Source organism: Salmo trutta, chromosome 39 (genome assembly GCF_901001165.1).
Source record: "Salmo trutta chromosome 39, fSalTru1.1, whole genome shotgun sequence".
Taxonomy (NCBI): Eukaryota; Metazoa; Chordata; class Actinopteri; order Salmoniformes; family Salmonidae; genus Salmo; species Salmo trutta.
The window spans coordinates 11903503-11924824 of NC_042995.1; the positions used below are offsets into that span (position 1 = coordinate 11903503).

General features: G+C 41.7%; 1 protein-coding gene and 1 long non-coding RNA gene across 4 annotated transcripts in view; both read left to right on the forward strand.

Moving 5' to 3' along the window:
* The window catches only part of LOC115179500 (zinc finger protein OZF-like), a 103267-nt gene that overhangs the window by 65338 nt on the left and 16607 nt on the right, over positions 1 to 21322 (forward strand). Inside the window, exon 4 of one of the 3 annotated variants that reach the window (XM_029741068.1) lies at positions 1830 to 1934. The exons of the other annotated variants lie outside the window; for them this stretch is intronic. Coding sequence (XP_029596928.1) covers positions 1830 to 1918 — 89 coding nt within the window. The 3' untranslated portion in view covers positions 1919 to 1934. Of the gene's footprint in view, positions 1 to 1829; positions 1935 to 21322 lie in introns of those variants that run through there. 3 annotated transcript variants of the gene reach the window in all.
* On the forward strand, positions 14416 to 16772 carry LOC115179585 (uncharacterized). The gene is made up of 2 exons (XR_003872963.1): positions 14416 to 14448; positions 15697 to 16772. It is a non-coding gene; the product is annotated as an uncharacterized LOC115179585 (long non-coding RNA).

The following is a 21322-nucleotide window of genomic DNA, read 5'->3' on the forward strand; positions in this document are numbered from 1 at the left end:
AGAGCAGTTGGAGACCACAGGAAGGAGTGTTGTATGGCATTTAAGCTCGTCTGGAGGTTTGTTAACAGTGTCCAAAGAAGGGCCAGATGTATACAGAATGGTGTCGTCTGCGTAGAGGTGGATCAGAGAATCACCAGCAGCAAGAGCGACCTCATTGATATATACAGAGAAATGTCGGCCCGAGAATTGAACACTGTGGCACCCCCATAGAGACTGCCAGAGGTCCGGACAACAGGCCCTCCGATTTGACACACTGAACTCTATCTGAGAAGTAGTTGGTGGACCAGGTGAGGCAGTCATTTGAGAATCCAAGGCTGTTGAGTGTGCCAATAAGAATGCGGTGATTGACAGTTGAAAGCCTTGGCCAGGTCGATGAAGACTGCTGCACAGGACTGTCTTTTATCGATGGCGGTTATGATATCGTTTAGGACCTTGAGCGTGGCTGAGGTGCACCCATGACCAGGTCGGAAACCAGATTGCATAGCGGAGAAGGTATGGTGGGATTCAAAACTTGTCAGTGATCTGTTTGTTAACTTGGCTTTTGAAGACTTTAGAAAGGCAGGGCAGGATTTCATGATGAACTGTTTCAATGAGAAGGTAGATGTTATTTCATGCTACTGACACTTGCATGGTTTGACGCCAGAATTGCCAGAATTTGTTTTATTCACTGGGTTATCTGGAGTGATCAGAGAGTAGACTAAAGAAGTGAAGTAGACAAACTGCCAGTGTTTTACAGTTCTATGAAATGAGTCTGTGTCGTTACTAACCCTTGTGATAGTGAGTGGAGGATGATATAGCTCATAATTTTCATGACTTATGAGTTTCTTTTAGAATAGTTTTATTCCCCCTTTACATTGCACAGCCTACTTGTATGAATACATACAGTACATTCGGAAAGTATTCACACCCTGTGACTTTTTCCACGTTTTGTTAGGTTACAACCTTATTCTAAAATGAATTCAATATGAAAACGTTCTTTATCAATCTACACACAGTACCCCATAATGGCAAAGCAAACGCAGGTTTTTAAAAATTAAAAACGGATACCTTATTTACAAAGTATTCAGATCCTTTGCTATGAGAATAGATATTGAGCTCAGGTGCATCTTGTTTCCATTGATCATCCTTGAGATATTTCTATAACTGGATTGTTGTCAACCTGTGGTAAATGAAATCGATTGGACATGATTTGGAAAGGCACACACCTATCTGTATAAGGTCCCACATTTGACAGTGCATGTCAGAGCAAAAACCAAGTCATGAGGTCGAAGGATTTGTCCGTAGAGCTCCATGAAAGGAAAAATTCACAAGCTGGTAAAATGGCGGCACCCACTCGGTCTGCGTCAACAGACTTCAGTGCAGGCAGTGTGGATGCAGCAGAGGGAGACCATTTTACGGTTGCTCTACTGTTTTGGAGGTAAATGTAATGATTATTGGTTTTCTACATGTGTAATAATATTGACACATTAAGTTTGTCTTTATCTATAAACGTTACAACAGGAAATGCAATTGTTTTTGAAGTAAAACAGTGAATACAAGGTTATTAAGGAAAATAGCACATAGTGCTGCCTAAAACAAACTGTAACCTTGAACTTAATGGTCATTTATGCATTTATCTACTATAGGTTAAGTATTAGCTCAAAAGTATTGTGGAGCTCCTACACCTAAATATAAACAGTACCGGTACCTATTTCAGTACAAGTCAAGCACTGAATTAGATATTTGAACAAGAAAAAATATAATATATTTAATAGAAAATAATGACATTGCCAGAACTTTCAAGATAATAACTTTTGTGTCTGTTTCTCTTGTACTACTTGCCGACTCAGGTATGAGGCCGGTAACATCAAATGAGGACAAACCCAGCCTGTCTCTCTCCTTCCACACTGAGTCCAAACCTACAGTCACGGGGTCCTGATTGTGACAGTGGAGCCCAGTTTGCACTGCAGGATCCAGAGATGGCATCAGTGAAGCTGGAAGACTGCAGTCAAACACTGGAGCTGAGTGTCAACATTAAAGATGAAGAAGAGGAGGAGGAGATTGGGACATCTGTTTCTCATGGTAAGAGCAGGTTCTATCTAACTAAGTTGTTTATTCGTTCCAACTTCCCACTGTGTATGAAAAGTTGCTGTAGAACTGTTTCATGATGAACTGTTTCAATGAGAAGCTAGATGTTATTTCATGCTACTGATACTTGCATGGTTTGACACCAGTATTGCCAGCATTTGTTTTATTCACTGGGTTATCTGGAGTGATCAGAGAGTAGACTAAAGAAGTGAAGTAGACAAACTGCCAGTGTTTTAAAGTTCTATGAAATGAGTCTGTACTTTCTAACCCTTGTGATAGTGAGTGGATGATATGAAATGAGTCTGTGTAGTTACTAACCCTTGTGATAGTGAGAGGATGATATGAAATGAGTCTGTAGTTACTAACCCTTGTGATAGTGAGAGGAGGATGATATGAAATGAGTCTGTGTAGTTACTAACCCTTGTGATAGTGAGAGGAGGATGATATGAAATGAGTTTGTGTAGTTACTAACCCTTGTGATAGTGAGAGGAGGATGATATGAAATGAGTTTGTGTAGTTACTAACCCTTGTGATAGTGAGAGGAGGATGATATGAAATGAGTCTGTGTAGTTACTAACCCTTGTGATAGTGAGAGGAGGATGATATGAAAGGAGTCTGTGTAGTTACTAACCCTTGTGATAGTGAGTGGAGGATGATATGAAATGAGTCTGTGTAGTTGCCAACTTGGACAGGTCCCCCCTTCCACACGGAACCCCACTAACCCACAGACGGAAACGCACGAGGCGGCTAAAAACAGACCTCCCTCCCATCTTCCACCAGCTTGCTACCTACGGCCCGGCTAGCTGTCTGAATCTCACTGGACCCTCTGATCACTCGGCTAAGCATGCCTCTCCTTAATGTCAATATGCCTTGTCCATTGCTGTTCTGGTTAGTGTTTATTGGCTTATTTCACTGTAGAGCCTCTAGCCCTGCTCATTATACCTTATCCAACCTCTCAGTTCCTCCACCCACACATGCTATGACATCTTCTGGTTTCAATGATGTTTCTAGAGACAATATCTCTCTCATAATCACTAAATGCCTAGGTTTACCTCCTCTGTACTCACATCCCACCATACCTTTGTCTGTACATTATACCTTGAAGCTATTTTATCGCCCCCAGATACCTGCTCCTTTTTCTCTCTATTCTGGACGTCACAGACGACCAATTCTTATAGCTTTTAGCCGTACCCTCATACTTATTCTTCTCTGCTCCTCTGGGGATGTAGAGGTGAATCCAGGTCCTGCAGTGCCTGGCTCCACTCCTACTCCCCAGGCGCTCTCTTTTGATGACTTCTGTAACCGTAATAGCCTTGGTTTCATGCATGTTAACATTAGAAGCCTCCTCCCTAAGTTTGTTTTATTCACTGCTTTAGCACACTCTGCCAACCCGGATGTCCTAGCTGTGTCTGAATCTTGGCTTAGGAAGTCCACCAAAAACTGTGAAATCTTCATCCCTAACTACAACGTTTTCAGACAAGATAGAACGACCAAAGGGGGCGGTGTTGCAATCTACTGCAGAGATAGCTTGCAGAGTTCTGTCCTGCTATCCAGGTCTGTACCCAAACAATTTGAACTTCTACTTTTAAAAATCCACCTCTCCAAAAACAAGTCTCTCACCGTTGCCGCCTGCTATAGACCCCCCTCGGCCCCTAGCTGTGCTCTGGACACCATATGTGAACTGATTGCCCCCCATCTATCTTCAGAGCTCGTGCTACTAGGCGACCTAAACTGGGACATGCTTAACACCCCAGCCATTCTACAATCCAAGCTTGATGCCCTCAATCTCACACAAATTATTAATGAACCCACCAGGTACAACCCCAAAGCCGCAAACACCGGCACCCTCATAGATATCATCCTAACCAATGTGCCCTCTAATTACACCTCTGCTGTTTTCAACCAAGATCTCAGCGATCACTGCCTCATTGCCTGCACCCGTAATGGGTCAGCGGTCAAACGACCTCCACTCATCACTGTCAAACGCTCCCTGAAACATTTCAACGAGCAAGCCTTTCTAATCGACCTGGCCCTGGTATCCTGGAAGGATATTGACCTCATCCCGTCAGTAGAGGATGCCTGGTTATTTTTTAAAAATGCCTTCCTCTCCATCTTAAATAAGCATGCCCCTTTCAAGAAATTTAGAACCAGGAACAGATATAGCCCTTGGTTCTCCCCAGACCTGACTGCCCTTAACCAACACAAAAATATCCTGTGGCGTTCTGCATTAGCATCGAACTGCCCCCGCGATATGCAACTTTTTAGGGAAGTTAGAAACCAATACACACAGGCAGTTAGAAATGCCAAGGCTAGCTTTTTCAAACAGAAATTTGCTTCGTGCAACTCCAACTCTAAAAAGTTCTGGGACATTGTAAAGTCCATGGAGAATAAGAACACCTCCTCCCCACTGCACTGAGGATAGGAAACTCTGTCACCACCGATAAGCCCACTATAATTGAGAATTTCAATAAGCATTTTTCTACGGCTGGCCATGCTTTCCACCTAACTACCCCTACTGCATTCAACAGCACTGCACCCCCCACAGCTACTCGCCCAAGCCTCCCCCATTTCTCCTTCTCCCAAATCCATTCAGCTGATGTTCTGAAAGAGCTGCAAAATCTGGACCCCTACAAATCAGCTGGGCTTGACAATCTGGACCCTTTCTTTCTAAAATTATCTGCCGAAATTATTGCAACCCCTATTACTAGCCTGTTCAACCTCTCTTTCGTGTCGTCTGAGATTCCCATAGATTGGAAAGCAGCTGCTGTCATCCCCCTCTTCAAAGGAGGTGACACTCTTGACCCAAATTGCTACAGACCTATATCCATCCTACCCTGCCTTTCTAAGGTCTTCGAAAGCCAAGTCAACAAACAGATTACCGACTATTTCGAATCCCACCGCACCCTCTCCGCTATGCAATCTGGTTTCAGAGCTGGTCATGGGTGCACCTCAGCCACGCTCAAGGTCCTAAACGACATCGTAACCGCCATCGATAAGAAACAATACTGTGCTGCCGTATTCATTGACCTGGCCAAAGCTTTTGACTCTGTTAATCACCACATCCTCATCGGCAGACTTAGTAGCCTTGGTTTCTCAAACGATTGCGTCGCCTGGTTCACCAACTACTTCTCTGACAGAGTTCAGTGTGTCAAATCGGAGGGCCTACTGTCTGGACCTCTGGCAGTCTCTATGGGGGTACCACAGGGTTCAATTCTTGGGCCAACTCTTTTCTCTGTATACATAAATGATGTCGCTCTTGCTGCTGGTGAATCTCTGATCCACCTCTACGCAGACGACACCATTCTGTATACTTCTGGCCCTTCTTTGGACACTGTGTTAACAACCCTCCAGACGAGCTTCAATGCCATTCAACTCTCCTTCCGTGGTCTCCAACTGCTCCTAAACACAAGTAAAACTAAATGCATGCTCTTCAACCGATCGCTGCCTGCACCTGCCCGCCCATCCAGCATAACTTCTCTGGACGGTTCTAACTTAGAATTTGTGGACAACTACAAATACCTAGGTGTCTGGTTAGACTGTAAACTCTCCTTCCAGACTCACATCAATCATCTCCAATCCAAAGTGAAATCTAGAATTGGCTTCCTATTTCGCAACAAAGCATCCTTCACTCATGCTGCCAAACATACCCTCGTAAAACTGACCATCCTACCAATCCTCGACTTCGGCGATGTCATTTACAAAATAGCCTCCAATACCGTACTCAACAAGCTGGATGCAGTCTATCACAGTGCCATCCGTTTTGTCACCAAAGCCCCATATACAACCCACCACTGCGACCTGTATGCTCTCGTTGGCTGGCCTTCACTTCATAATCGTCGCCAAACACATTGGCTCCAGGTCATCTACAAGACCCTGCTAGGTAAAGTCCCCCCTTATCTCCGCTCACTGGTCACCATAGCAGCACCCACCTGTAGCACACGCTCCAGCAGGTATATCTCTCTGGTCACCCCTAAAGCCAACTCCTCCTTTGGTCGTCTCTCCTTCCAGTTCTCAGCTGCCAATGACTGGAACGAACTACAAAAATCTCTAAAACTGGAAACACTTATCTCCCTCACTAGCTTCAAGCACCAGCTGTCAGAGCAGCTCACAGATCTCTGCACCTGTACATAGCCCATCTTTAATTTAGCCCAAACTACTACCTCTTCCCCTACTGTATTTATTTATTTTATTTATTTTGCTCCTTTGCACCATATTATTTATATTTTAACTTTTAACTTTCTTCAAACTACAAATCTACCATTCCAGTGTTTTTCTTGCCATACTTTATTTACTTTGCCACCATGGCATTTTTTTTGCCTTTACCTCCCTTATCTCACATAATTTGCTCACATTGTATATAGTCTTATTTTTTTCTACTGCATCATTGATTGTATGTTGTTTTACTGCATGTGTAACTCTGTGTTTTTGTATGTTGTCGAACTGCTTTGCTTTATCTTGGCCAGGTCGCAATTGTAAATGAGAACTTGTTCTCAACTTGCCTACCTGGTTAAATAAAGGTGAAATAAAATAAATAAATAAATAAAAGTTACTAACCCTTATGATAGTGAGAGGAGGATGATATGAAATGAGTCTGTGTAGTTTATAACCCCTGTGATAGTTAGTGGAGGATGATATGAAATGAGTCTGTGTAGTTACTAACCCTTGTGATAGTGAGAGGAGGATGATATAGGTCATAATTTTCTTGACTTATGAGTTACTTTTAGAATAGTTTTATTCTCTTTTTGTATTGCACAGCCTACTTATATGAATACGTACAGGTATCCTAGTGGCTAGAGCGTTGAGCCAGTAAACAAAAAGTTGCTGGATCGAATCCCTGAGCTGACAAGGTAAAAATAAACTCAGCAAAATAAGAAATGTCCTCTTACTGTCAACTGCGTTTAGTTTCAGCAAACTTAACATGTGTAAATATTTGTATGAACATAAGATTCAACAACTGAGACATATGCTGAACAAGTTCCACAGCCATGTGACCAACAGAAATTGAATAATGTGTCCCTGAACAAAGGCGTGGTCAAAACAGTCAGTATCTGGTGTGGCCACCAGCTGTATTAAGTGCTGCAGTGCATCTCCTCCTCATGGACTGCACCAGATTTGCCAGTTCTTACTCTGAGATGTTACCCCACTCTTCCACCAAGGCACCTGCAAGTTCCCAGACATTTCTGGGGGGAATGGCCCTAGCCCTCACCCTCCAATCCAACAGGTCCCAGACGTGCTCAATGGGATTGAGATCCGGGCTCTTCGCTGTCCATGGCAGAACACTGACATTCCTGTCTTGCATGAAATCAAGCACAGAACGAGCAGTATGGCTGGTGGCATTGTCATGCTGGAGGGTCATGTCAGGATGAGCCTGTAGGAAGGGTACCACATGAGGGAGGAGGATGTCTTCCATGTAACGCACAGTGTTGAGACTTCCTGCAATGAAAACAAGCTCAGTCCGATGATGCTGTGACACACTGCCCCAGATCATGACGGACCCTCCACCTCCAAATCGATCCCTCTCCAGAGTACAGGCCTCGGTGTGACGCTCATTCCTTTGACGACAAATTTGAATCTGACCATCACCCCTGGTGAGACAAAACCGCGACTCGTCAGTGAAGAGCACTTTTTGCCAGTCTTGTATGGTCCAGCGGCGGTGAGTTTGTGCCCATAGGTGAAGTTTTTGCCGGTGATGTCTGGTAAGGACCTGCCTGACAACAGGCCTACAAGCCCTCAGTCCAGCCTCTCTCAGGCTATTACGGACAGTCTGAGCACTGATGGAGGATTGTGCATTCCTGATGTAACTTGGGCAGTTGTTGCCATCCTCTACCTGTCCCACAGGTGTGATGTTCGGATGTACTGATCCTGTGCAGGTGTTGTTACACGTGGTCTGCCACTGCGAGGACGATCAGCTGTCCATCCTGTCTCCCTGTAGCGCTGTCTTAGGCGTCTCACAGTACGGACATTGCAATTTATTGCCCTGGCCACATCTGCAGTCTTCATGCCTCCTTGCAGCATGCCTAAGGCACGTTCACGCAGATGAGCAGGGACCCTGGGCATCTTTCTTTTGGTGTTTTTCAGAGTGAGGTGGAGGGTCCATCATGGTCTGGGGTGGGCTTTTTAGCATTTATAGAAAATCACCACAAACGGACTCAGTCAAACTTAAATGAATCCTTCTTTATTATCAGCAAGCTAGAGAGGTTCCAAAAAACTTAGTGCACGTCGGTCGGGAGCTCTGCCGGGGCAGTCCTGGTAGTTCTCCTTTATACTGCTTACACAGACAAGCTATATTTACATGATTTAGCTTATTAATTAATTATTAACATTTTGTTGTTGCATGTGCTGAGACCTTGAAACTGATATGTTCCTAGAACAATGTTCTTGGCGTACTGCCAATTGGGCTGAGGAGGAGGTCACAGTCTCCTGTACGAACCAAGAACATTTTTCCTCACATTTTTAGAGGGCAAATAGTTGGCAGGGCAATTTTGTATTAATTAGCGTATCAATGAATTGAATGTATGTAGACTATGCATGGCCTCACACCAGTACAGTAGGTGGTGGTGTAGGCACCGAAGAGTTGAATGCGATCCGCCAACCAAATCCCAAAGAAGAAGGACGCAAATGCACATTGCTTGACCCGTATGGAGAATGTGAAAAAAGAGCAAAGTTCATATCTATTATTGATGTTTGATGAAGAGTATCTACCACCCTATGTAAAGCTGGGATATAAAAGATACCCCATAAGAGAGTTGGTGTAAAACCCGATGCGACGCAAGAAATGTATAAAGTTTGGCCACATGTCAAGTGTTTGCAGGCGGAGGGAATATGTTATTGTTGAGTATGTGAATGTAAAATTATGCAACTGTGGTGGGGGTCATTTTCAAAGTCCCAGAGTGCCCTGTTAGGGTGAAAGAGGTTGAGGTGTCAAGGATCAGGACTGTACAGCAAATCTCCTACAGTTGAAGTCAAAAATTTACATACACCTTAGTCAAATATGTTTAAACTCAGTTTTTCACAATTCCTGACATTTAATCCTAGTAATAATTCCCTGTCTTAGGTCAGTTAGGATCACCACTTTATTTTAAGAATGTGAAATGTCAGAATAATAGTAGAGAGATTTATTTCAGCATTTATTTTTCATCACATTCCCAGTGGGACAGAAGTTTACATGTACTCAATTAGTAGTTGGTAGCGTTGCCTTTAAATTGTTTAACTTGGGTCAAATGTTTCGGGTAGCCTTCCGCAAGCTTCCCACAATAAGTTGGGTGAATTTTGGCCCATTCCTCCTGACAGCTGGTGTAACTGAGTCAGGTTTGTAGGCCTCCTTGCTCGCACACACTTTTTCAGTTCTGCCCACAAATGTCCTATAGGATTGAGGTCAGGGCTTTGTGATGGCCACTCCAATACCTTGTCTTTGTTGTCCTTAAGCCATTTTGCCACAACTTTGGAAGTATGCTTGGGGTCATTGTCCATTTGGAAGACCCATTTGCGACCAAGCTTTAACTTCCTGACTGATGTCTTGAGATGTTGCTTCAATATATCCACATCATTTTCCTACCTCATGATGCCATCTATTTTGTGAAGTGCACCAGTCCCTCCTGCAGCAAAGCACCCCCACAACGTGATGCTGCCACCCCCGTGCTTCACGGTTGGGATGGTGTTCTTTGGCTTGCAAGCTCCCTCCTTTTTCCTCCAAACATAACGATGTTCATTATGGCCAAACAGTTCTATTTTTGTTTCATCAGACCAGAGGACATTTCTCCAAAAAGTATGATCTTTGTCCCCATGTGCAGTTGCAAACCGTAGTCTGGATTTTTTTATGGCGGTTTTGGAGCAGTGGCTTCTTCCTTGCTGAGCGGCCTTTCAGGTTATGTAGATATAGGACTCGTTTTACTGTGGATATAGATACCTTTGTACCTGTTTCCTCCAGCATCTTCACAAGGTCCTCTGCTGTTGTTCTGGGATTGATTTGCACTTTACGCACCAAAGTACTTTCATCTCTAGGAGACAGAACGCGTCTCCTTCCTGAGCGGTATGACGGCTGCGTGGTCCCATGGGGTTTATACTTGCGTACTATTTTTTGTAAATTGCTCCCAAGGATGAACCAGACTTGTGGAGGTCTACAATTTTTTTTCTGACGTCTTGGCTGTTTTCTTTTTATTTTCCCATGATGTCAAGCAAAGAGGCACTGAGTTTGAAGGTAGGCCTTGAAATACATCCACAGGTACATCTCCAATTGACTCAAATGTCAATTAGCCTATCAGAAGCCTCTAAAGCCATGACATAATTTTCTGGAATTTTCCAAGCAGTTTAAAGGCACAGTCAACTTAGTGTATGTAAACTTCTGACCCACTGGAATTGTGATATAGTGAATTATAAGTGAAATAATCTGTCTGTAAACAATTGTTGGAAAAATTACTTGTCATGCACAAAGTAGATGTCCTAACCGACTTGCCAAATCTATAGTTTGTTAACAAGAAATTTGTGGAGTGGTTGAAAAAGGAGTTTTAATGACTCCAACCTAAGTGTATTTAAGAGAATGCAGAATGTCGGCCAAAATCCGTCTAGTTCCATCTTCTTCCACTGCCGGCCAGCGGGCTTCCTCTCACTACCATATTTGTTAGTGAGTGGAAACGCTAAGCGTGTGCTTTACATTTATACATCTGGTGAAATATCTGTCTCATTGTTCAATCTGTGGCTTCACTGTGGTAGTGGGGGAACAGGAAGTTCCAGGCAGGCAGGCATCATTCTTCAGAATAAAGAAAACACCAGAACTGTGATGTTAAGAAGATAACCCTTGTGTCCGTTTCTATTTATTACTACAGGTATGTAATGGCACGTTTAAAATGTCTAATGTCAAAAGAACATGTCATACCATGCTAGGTAACATCCGTTAAGGAATTATCACGTTTGGTAAAGGTTTGATATTTTATTTTTTAGTCAAACCAGGTGATTGTGATCAACTATTTTACAAGTCACATAGCTAGAAGCCTTGGGTTTGTCTGAATGGATGTACATCATTTCCTCAAGGTAATCTTAATAAAGAATACATTTATTTGATATTTCTGAGTTCATTTAGCATGTTATTGGTTTTGTGTAAAATTCACGAGCTGGTAAAATGGCGCTGTCCACTCTGTCTGTGCAGGTGCAGGGCGACAATTTCACGGTCGCACTACAGGTTTGAAGCTGAATGTAATGATAATCATGTGTTCTAATATTCAGACACATTCAGTTGTTTCTGTCTATACATGTTACTATGGTGTGAACGGAAATACTATTGATTTTTGATTGAAATAACACAGCGAAGACAAGGTTATTCAGGAAAATAGTACATAGTGCTGCCTAAAACATACTGCAACCTTGTACTAAATGTTTGAGTCATTTCGGCATTTATGTGAAATTGTGGTGTCTAATATAGTTTAAGTGCACTTACGTTGTGTAGCCTAATTTAAAGTGTATACTTTGTCTAATATGAATTAATTAATGTTTTGTTGTCAATGCTCATTTATTGAAATGAGATCAGTGCTTGACTTGGACAGGAGCTCACTGGAGCTGAGAACCGTCACCTCAAATATCTACTGTTTGAGCTCATGTTCCTCTTTATAGAATATTAGTTCAACAGTATTGTGGAGCTCCTGCACCTAAATATAAACAGTACCAGCACCTATTTCAGTCCAAGTCCAGCACTGAATTAGATAATTGAACAAGAAGAAATTTAATATATTTTTAGAGAATAAAGAAAGTGCCAGAACTGTCAAGACTAACTTTTGTCTGTTTCTAATTGTTACTACAGGACGACTAGATTTAGGTCTGAGGCCGGTTACACCAATAGTGAGGACAAACCTAGCCTACCTCTCTCATTCCAGACTATGTCCAAACCTACATTCAGTCACTGGGTCCTGATTGTGACATTGGAGCCCAGTTTGCACTGCAGGATCCAGAGATGGCATCAGTGAAGCTGGAAGACTGCAGTCAAACACTGGAGCTGAATGTCAACATTAAAGATGAAGAAGAGGAGGAGAAGATTGGGAAATCTGTTTCTCATGGTAAGAGCAGGTTCTAACTAAGTTTGTTGTTCATTCCAACTTCCTACTGTGCGTGAAAAGTTGCAGTATAACTGTTTCATGATGAACTGTTTCAATGAGAAGGTAGATGTTATTTCATTCTACTCAGACTTACATGGTTTGACACCAGTTTTGCCAGCATTTGTTTTATTCACTGGGTTATCTGGAGTGATCAGAGTGTAGACTAAAGAAGTGAAGTAGACAAACTGCCAGTGTTTTGAAGTTCTATGAAATGAGTCTGTGTAGTTACTAACCCTTGTGATAGTGAGTGGAGGATGATATGAAATGAGTCGGTGTAGTTACTAATCCTTGTGATAGTGAGTGGAGGCTCATATGGCTCAGTTATGACTTTTACCCACTTTTAGAATAGTTTTATTCCCTTTTGTATTGTACAGTCTACTGATATGAATACATATGTCACCCGGTACAGCCAGAAGAGGACTGGCCACCCCTTTGGGCCTGGTTCCTCTCTGTGTTTCTTCCTAGCTTCCTGCCTTCTAGGGAGTTTTTCCTAGCCACTGTGCTTCCACATCTGCATTGCTTGCTCATTGGTGTGTTAGGCTGGGTTTCTGAAAAGCATTTTGTCACAACTGCTGATGTAAAAAGGGTTTATAAAATAAATTTGATTGACATTGACAGTACCAGTCAAAGGTTTGAACACCTACTTATTCCAGGGTTTTCTTTATTTTTACTATTTTCTACATTGTAATATAAGTGAAAACAAACTTTAAGTAACACATATGTAATCATGTCGTAACCAAAAAAGTGAGATTCTTCAGAGTAGTGTCGTGTCTTTGGGCACCATTAACTGAAGACATGTTTATCAAAATAACTCCCTGTTATTATTATTACGCGATTAAACTGATTAATCGTTTAACTGTAATTAACTAGGAGATCGGGGCACCAAGGAAAATATTCAGATTACAAAGTTATAATTTTCCTAATATAACTTTCCTATATTATAACATTATATATATTATAGTATACTATAGGCCGATTATCTTCTGGTTTAAATGGTGTATTTTACCTCGCGTCAGTCTCAATCCAAACGTCGTAAATTGTTGTATCTGCACGAATCCAGTCTTTACTAAAATCATCCATACATCAACTGTCTTAAAATCATTTATTTACTAAACAACGTAATTCACAGAAAACATACGAACAGTAATTATCGTCACAAAGAATTGGTAGAGTAATGTGCCCTAGTGGGATAAACCGGCTTGTTAAACCAACAAGGGCGGGTCAGCTGAGAAGACCCTACAGAGTTGATAAATATTAACAATTGATATGCTAATCCTTTGCACATGAACGCTCACTCATTCGGGAACAACTGCAATCAATATATATTTATGCTCAGTGTGTCGTCGGGATCCTTGTTGGAGAGTTTTTGTCCGCGTTCTCTCTCTCTCGGTTAGAATGGGTCTTTCAAAGCGACATTCATTAATGTCGTTATAGAATGGATGTTTCGTCGGTCTTCGCGTTCGATGATATCAAATTTCTAGCTGCAGACTATTAATTAATATCAAAGGCTTATTATTATTATTCTGTCGGTATCGATAGTCTAAAGTTTAACCACGTGGTATGGTTAAAGTTCAGTAGAGGGATGCATGGTCAAACCTATTGGCCAACTCGTAATGGAGTGGAGGCCTGGTCTAAAGAAAGTAACCCTGGGTGGGGGTTTTATTCGGAATGACAGAAAAAGGCTGTCTCATGACGCCAGGTCTTGTCTGTGTCCCTGGGGGCGTGCCGATGACTGAGTTAAGCTTTGAACAGAAATACAATTCTATCACATTAACATCAGTACATAGCCTCTAAACATATTCCAAATAGCTTTAATCTTATTAAATCATTGTATACAACCATTTAGATGCAAGTCCCATAGCTGAGGCTATTATATAAACCTTAGTATGGTAATATGGCACTATTGTCTCTAATGAGTATCACAAAATTGTATCAAGCGGACCAGTTCGTAGCTGGATTCTTCACCGATCTTTTATACCTTCTCCAGAACATAAATGTCGTTCGGTTCCCCAATTCTGTGCGTTGGAAGAATTTCCTTTGTCTCTCTATGAAACCCCCCTCTGTCTCAACTGGGCCATGCGGCAGGACATTCTCCTTTAGAATTTTACGACCCCTCTCACCACAGCAGTGTCAGAAGTATAGAGGTCGGGGGATGATGCATAGAAAAGGCCTGGTGCAGAGGGAGGGGGTTCAACTGTGTTCTCTGTTCCCAGAGAGAGGGCAACGTCATGACAGTAGCCACCCTTTGCCTTGATGACAGCTTTGCACACTCTTGCCATTCTCTCAACCAGCTTCATGAGTAAGTCACCTGGAATGCATTTCAAATAAAAGGTGTGCCTTGTTGAAAGTTAATTTGTGGAATTTCTTTCCTTCTTAATGCGTTTTAGCCAATCAGTTGTATTGTGACAAGGTAGGGGTGGTATACAGAAGATAGCCCTATTTGAAAAAAGAGCAAGGCCATATTATGTCAAGAACAGCTCAAATAAGCAAAGAGAAATGACAGTCCATTACTTTAAGACATGAAGGTCAATCAATGCGGAACATTTTATAGAACTTTGAAAGTTTCTTGAAGCGCAGTTGCAAAAACCATCAAGCACTATAATGAAACTGACTCTCACAAGGACTGCCACAGGAAAGGAAGACCCAGAGTTACCTCTGCTGCAGAGGAGAAGTTCATTAGAGTTACCAGCCTTAGAAATTTCATCCCAAATAAATGCTTCACAGAGTTCAAGTAACAGACACATCTCAACATCAACTGTTCAGAGGAGACTGCGTGAATCAGGCCTTCATGGTCGACTTGATGCAAATAAACCGCTACTAAAGGATACCAATAAGAAGAAGAGATTTGCTTGGGCCAAGAAACACGAGCAATGGACATTAGACCGGGGGAAATCTGTAATTTGGTACGATTAGTCCAAATTTCAGATTTTTGGTTCCAACTGCTGTGTCTTTGTGAGACGCAGAGTAGGTGAATGGATGATCTCTGCATGTGTGGTTCCTACCGTGAAGCATGGAGGTGTGACGGTGGGGTGCTTTGCTGGTAACACTCAGTGATTTATTTAGAATTCAAGGCACACTTAACCAGCATGGCTACCACATCAGTCTGCAGCAATATAACATCCCATCTGGTATGGGCTTAGTGGGACTCATTTGTTTTTCAACTGGACAATGACCCAAAACACCCCTCCAGGCTGTGTAAGGGCTATTTGACTTAGAATGAGAGTGATGAGTGCTGCATCAGATGACCTGGCCTCCACAATCCCCCGACCTCAACCCAATTGAGATGGTTTGGGATGAGTTGGACTGCAGAGTGAAGGAAAAGCAGCTACTTTGAAGAATCTAAAATATATTTTGATTTGTTTTAACGCTTTTGGTAACTACATGATTCCATATGTGTTATTTCATAGTTTTGATGTCGTCACTTATTCTACAATGTAGAAAATAGTAAAAATAAAGAAAAACCCTTGAATGAGTAAGTTTGTCCAAACATTGGACTGGTACTGTATATCACACCAACTGACTAGTTCTTCTGATGTTGTTCACACAGGAAACCATGTTGACACATTCTCTACATCCAGAGAGCAACAGCAGGAAGATCATAGAGCTAAGAGGTCTCATCACTGCCCACATTGTGAGGAGATTTTCCCATTTCTATCAAAGCTGAAAATACACCTAAAAATACACACAGGAGAGAATCTGTATTCCTGTACTGACTGTGGGAAGAGATTCACAACATTAAAGGTTCTGATCATTCATCAGAGAGTGCATGAACGGATACACACAGGAGAAAGGCCTTACTTCTGCTCTGACTGTGGAAAGAGTTTCTCTCTACTGAGCAACTTAAAACGTCATGAATGCATACATACAGGAGAGAAGCCTTACTTATGCTCTGACTGTGTAAAATGCTTCACAACATCAACTGAGCTAAAACGTCATCAAAGAACACACACAGGAGAGAAGCCTTACTCCTGCTCTGACTGTGGAAAGAGTTTCTCTCAACTGAGCAACTTAAAAGCACATGTACGTATACATACAGGAGAGAATCCTTACTCCTGTTCTGACTGGGAAGAGTTTCTCTCTACTGAGCAACTTAAAATCACATGAACGTATGCATAAAGGAGAGAAGCCTTACTTATGCTCTGACTGTGTAAAATCCTTCACAACATCAACTGAGCTAAATCGTCATCAGAGAACACACACATGAGAGAAGCCTTACTCCTGCTCTGACTGTGGAAAGAGTTTTTCTCGACTAAGCACCTTAAAAAGACACCAAGGTAAACATAAAGGACCACTGATCTGACTGTGGAAAATGTTTTAAAACAACAGCTGAGCTAAAAGGTCATCAGAGACACACATAGAAGAGAAGCCTTACATCTGCTCTGACTGTGCATCAAGTTTCTCTCTTCTGTGCCCCTTAAAATGACTTGAATGTGTACACACAGGAGAGAAGCCTTATCACTGCACTGACTGTGAGAAGAGATTCTACAGATTGAGCCATTTAAAAAGACACCAACGTATACATAAAGGAGAGAAGCCTCATCAGTTCTCTCAGACCAGCTAAGATTAGACACTCCACTTAATTCTCATGTCATTAAATAATTGGCAACGTTGAATTGGATCAAATGAAGAAAGCGTAGAACACTATTGTAATCCTATAGTTTCTCACTGTGAGAGAACTGTGCAGAGGAAAAGGAGCGTTATAGTATGTTAGCTTCCTCTTTACTTCGCTAATCAGTATGCACCTTGTCAGTTTTGGTGTGTTTTGTTAGCTTCTACTGTAAAGATATTGAGATGACCTTGGATTTGCCCTTAGGGTTGAATATCCTCTGTGAGGCATCTCACAATGGAGTTGTTGACTGGGTGGTACTGCTTCTCTCTGCAGTTTTCTATGGGAAAGAGCTGATAGACACAACATGTACAGAGTGTACAAAACATGAAGGATGCCTGCTCTTTCCATGACATAGACTGACCAGGTGAACCCAGGTGAAAGCTATAATCCTTAATGATGTAGTTTTTATTATGGATTTATTATGGATCCTCATTAGCTTTCAGCAGAAAACAAGAGTCTGCAGTTGCAGTGGGCTAAGGAATTAGCCTCTCTAGGGTAGGTGGGACGAAATCGTCCCACCTAGTCAACAGCCAGTTGAATCCCGTGGCGCGTTATTCAAATACCTTAGAAATGCTATTACTTCAATTTCTCAAACATATGACTATTTTACGCCATTTTAAAGACAAGACTCTCGTTAATCTAACCACACTGTCCGATTTCAAAAAGGCTTTACAACGAAAGCAAAACATTAGATTATGTCAGCAGAGTACCCAGCCAGAAATAATCAGACACCCATTTTTCAAGCTAGCATATAATGTCACATAAACCCAAACCACAGCTAAATGCAGCACTAACCTTTGATGATCTTCATCAGATGACAATCCTAGGACATTATGTTATACAATACATGCATGTTTTGTTCAATCAAGTTCATATTTATATCAAAAACCAGCTTTTTACATTAGCATGTGACGTTCAGAACTAGCATACCCCCCGCAAACTTCCGGTGAATTTACTAAATTACTCACGATAAACGTTCACAAAAAACATAACAATTATTTTAAGAATTATAGATACAGAACTCCTTTATGCAATCGCTATGTCCGATTTTAAAATAGCTTTTCGGTGAAAGCACATTTTGCAATATTCTGAGTAGATAGCCCAGCCATTACGGGCTAGCTATTTAGACACCCACCAAGTTTAGCCCTCACCAAACTCAGATTTACTATAAGAAAAATGTGATTACCTTTGCTGTTCTTCGTCAGAATGCACTCCCAGGACTTCTACTTCAATAACAAATGTTGGTTTGGTTCAAAATAGTCCATAGTTATATCCAAATAGCGGCATTTTGTTCGTGCGTTCAAGGCACTATCCGAAAGGGTAAAGAAGGGTGACGCGCACGACGCGTTTCGTGACAAAAAAATTCTAAATATTCCATTACCGTACTTCGAAGCATGTCAACCGCTGTTTAAAATCAATTTTTATGCAATTTTTCTCGTAAAAAAGCGATAATATTCCGACCGGGAAATCGTGTTTTAGTACAAAGAGAGAGAAAATAAAACATGGAGTCGACTCGTGCATGCGCCTCAGTCTGATGGTCCTCTGATAGACCACTTACAAAAGGCGCTAATGTTTTTCAGCCAGTGGCTGGAATTACATCATTCAGCTTTTTCCCGGTTTCTGAGAGCCTATGGGAGCCGTAGGAAGTGTCACGTTACAGCAAAGATCCTAAGTTTTCAATAAACAGAGCCAAGAAGCCCAAGGAATGGTCAGAGAGGGCACTTCCTGTACAGAATCTTCTCAGGTTTTTGCCTGCCATATGAGTTCTGTTATACTCACAGACACCATTCAAACAGTTTTAGAAACTTTTGGGTGTTTTCTATCCAAAGCCAATAATTATATGCATATTCTAGTTTCTGGGCAGTAGTAATAACCAGATTAAATCGGGTACGTTTTTTATCCGGCCGTGTAAATACTGCCCCCTAGCCCTAAGAGGTTAAAAGACTGGACGCTGGAGAATTTGAAAAACATTGCCTGGTCTGATGAATCCCGGTTCCTGCTGTTTCACACTAATGTGAGGACTAGGGTATGGAGGAAATCATGAGTACATCCATCATGCCTCTTGTCATCTTTGCAGGCTGGTGGTGATGGTGTGGAGTTTGCTTTCAGGGCACACACTGGGCCCCTTGATAGAAGTGGAACAAAGTTTGAATACCACAGGATATCTAAACATCATTGCCAATCAGGTGCCTCCCTTCACGGCAGCAGTGGATCCATCTGCAAATAGATTTTTCAGCAGGATTATGCCCCATGCCACAAGGCTTGTCCAGGAATGGTTCAAAGAACATTACAGTGAATTCAGCTTACTGCAGTGGCCTGCCGAGTCACCAGATCTCAATCCAATTGTGCATCTGTGGGAGGAGATGGAACAAGCTATTCGGAGTAGAGATCCACTCCCAGCCGACTTGACACAATTGTGGGAAGAATTGGGCCAGAATCCCTGTTGAACGCTCTCAACACCTTGGACAGTCCGTGCCCTGCCGAATTGAGGCTTATTCTGAGGACAAAGGGGGGATGCAACTCAATATTAGGAAGGTGTTTCTAATGTTTTGTACACAGTGTATATCAGATAAAGATGGTGTGATGATCATTTTAGCGTTAGTTTGGGTGGATTATTTTCTGTTACTCAACTTGTGTTTAATGATAAACAGTCTATGAATCTACTTGTGTTTATTAAATTGTATTTTAATAGTAGATTCATTATTTTAGTCATTGATGATGGATGTATTTGAATGACTGTGTTGAAGTTAATTGATCTGGCGGCAGGTAGTTTTACAGACGTGTTTAATACGTCTTATTTATACACTTTTGTAATATTTATGAAAGGCGTATTGTTATATTTGGTAGCACTTATTTGTTTTTCTTTTGTCTCCAACCCCTTTCGATGTGTGGAACGGATGTGGGTGGGGCTAGGTCTACATAAGGGTCCTATTTTCAGAAAATTCACAAAAGCTCTGACGAAGGCCGTGAGGCCGATGCGTAACCTTATTAAATATCAGTGATACTATCAAGAGCAGTGTGCGGTTTCCTTTTTCCTTCATCTTGTTCAACTGTTGCCATGCACCTGCAAAAAATGTTGCTCATATGCTCAGAATTTTATATAAAGGTGGTATAAAAGGTGTTATATCTGGAGTTTAATAAAGGTGTTATATAAAGGTGGTATAAAAGGTGTTATAGGTGGAGTTTAATAAAGGTGTTATATAAAGGTGGTATAAAAGGTATATAAAGGTGGTATAAGAGGAAGATTCCTGGAGTGGCTTGTATTTGTGTATTTATCAGGGATCCCCATTGGTTACTCTTCCTGGGATCCAAACACACTAAAGCATCAACATGACATATAAAACAACAGATGAAACAGTGAACTATGTTTGTACTGAATGAGCTAAAGATAAAACAGTACATCATATGACATCCCTACACCACCACATCTCCACAACACAAAATGTTCAATACCACCATACAACAATATCACAATGTGTGCTTATGCATGTGTCTGTACCTTTGTGTGTGTCTCTTCACAGTCCCCATTGTTCCATAAGGTGGTATTTTTACCTGCTTTTTAAATCTGATTCTACTGCTGGCATCAGTTACTTGATATGGAATAGAGTTCCATGTAGTCATGGCTCTATGTAGTACTGTGCGCCTCCCATAGTCTGTTCTGGACTTGGGGATTGTGAAGAGACCTCCGGTGGCATGTCTTGTGGGGTATTCATGGGTTTCCAAGCTGTGTGCTAGTATTTTAAACAGACAGCTCGGTACATTCTGCTTGTCAACAGCTCTTAAAAAAACAAGTAATGATGAAGTCAATCTCTCTTCCACTTTGAGCCATGAGAGATTGACATGCATGTCATTAATGTTAGCTCTCCGTGTACTTTTAAGGGCCAGCCGTGCTGCACTGTTCTGAACCAACTGCAATTTTCCCAAGTCCCTCTTTATGGCACCTGACCACACTACTGAACAGTAGTCTAGGTGTGATAAAACGAGGGACCTGCCTTGTTGATAGTGTTGTCAAGAAGGCAGAGTAACACTTTATTATGGACAGACTTCTCCCCATCTTAGCTACTGTTGTATCAATATGTTTTGACCATCACAGTTTACAACCCAGGGTTACTCCAAGCAGTTTAGTCACCTCAACTTGCTCAATTTCCACATTATTCATAAGGAGACGTAGTTGAGCCACATCCGTTTTTCCAGCAGCAGACTATGATCGATAATGTCAAAAGCTGCACTGAATTCTAAGAAGACAGCCCCCACAATCATTTTATCATCAATTTCTCTCAGCCAATCATCAGTAATTTGTGTAAGTGTTGAGTGTCGAGTGTCCTTCTCAAACATAATTCTTTCCAGAAGTTTGTTGACAGGCTGATTGGTTGGCTATTTGAGTCAATAAAGGGGGCTTTACTATTCTTTGGTAGCAGAATGACTTTATCTTCCCTCCAGGCCTGAGGGCACACACTTTCTAGTAGGCTTAAATTGACGATGTGGAAATATCATCTGCTATTATCCTCAGTCATTTTCCATCTCAATTTTTTAAACATTTATTTGATGAGGCAAGACAGTTAAG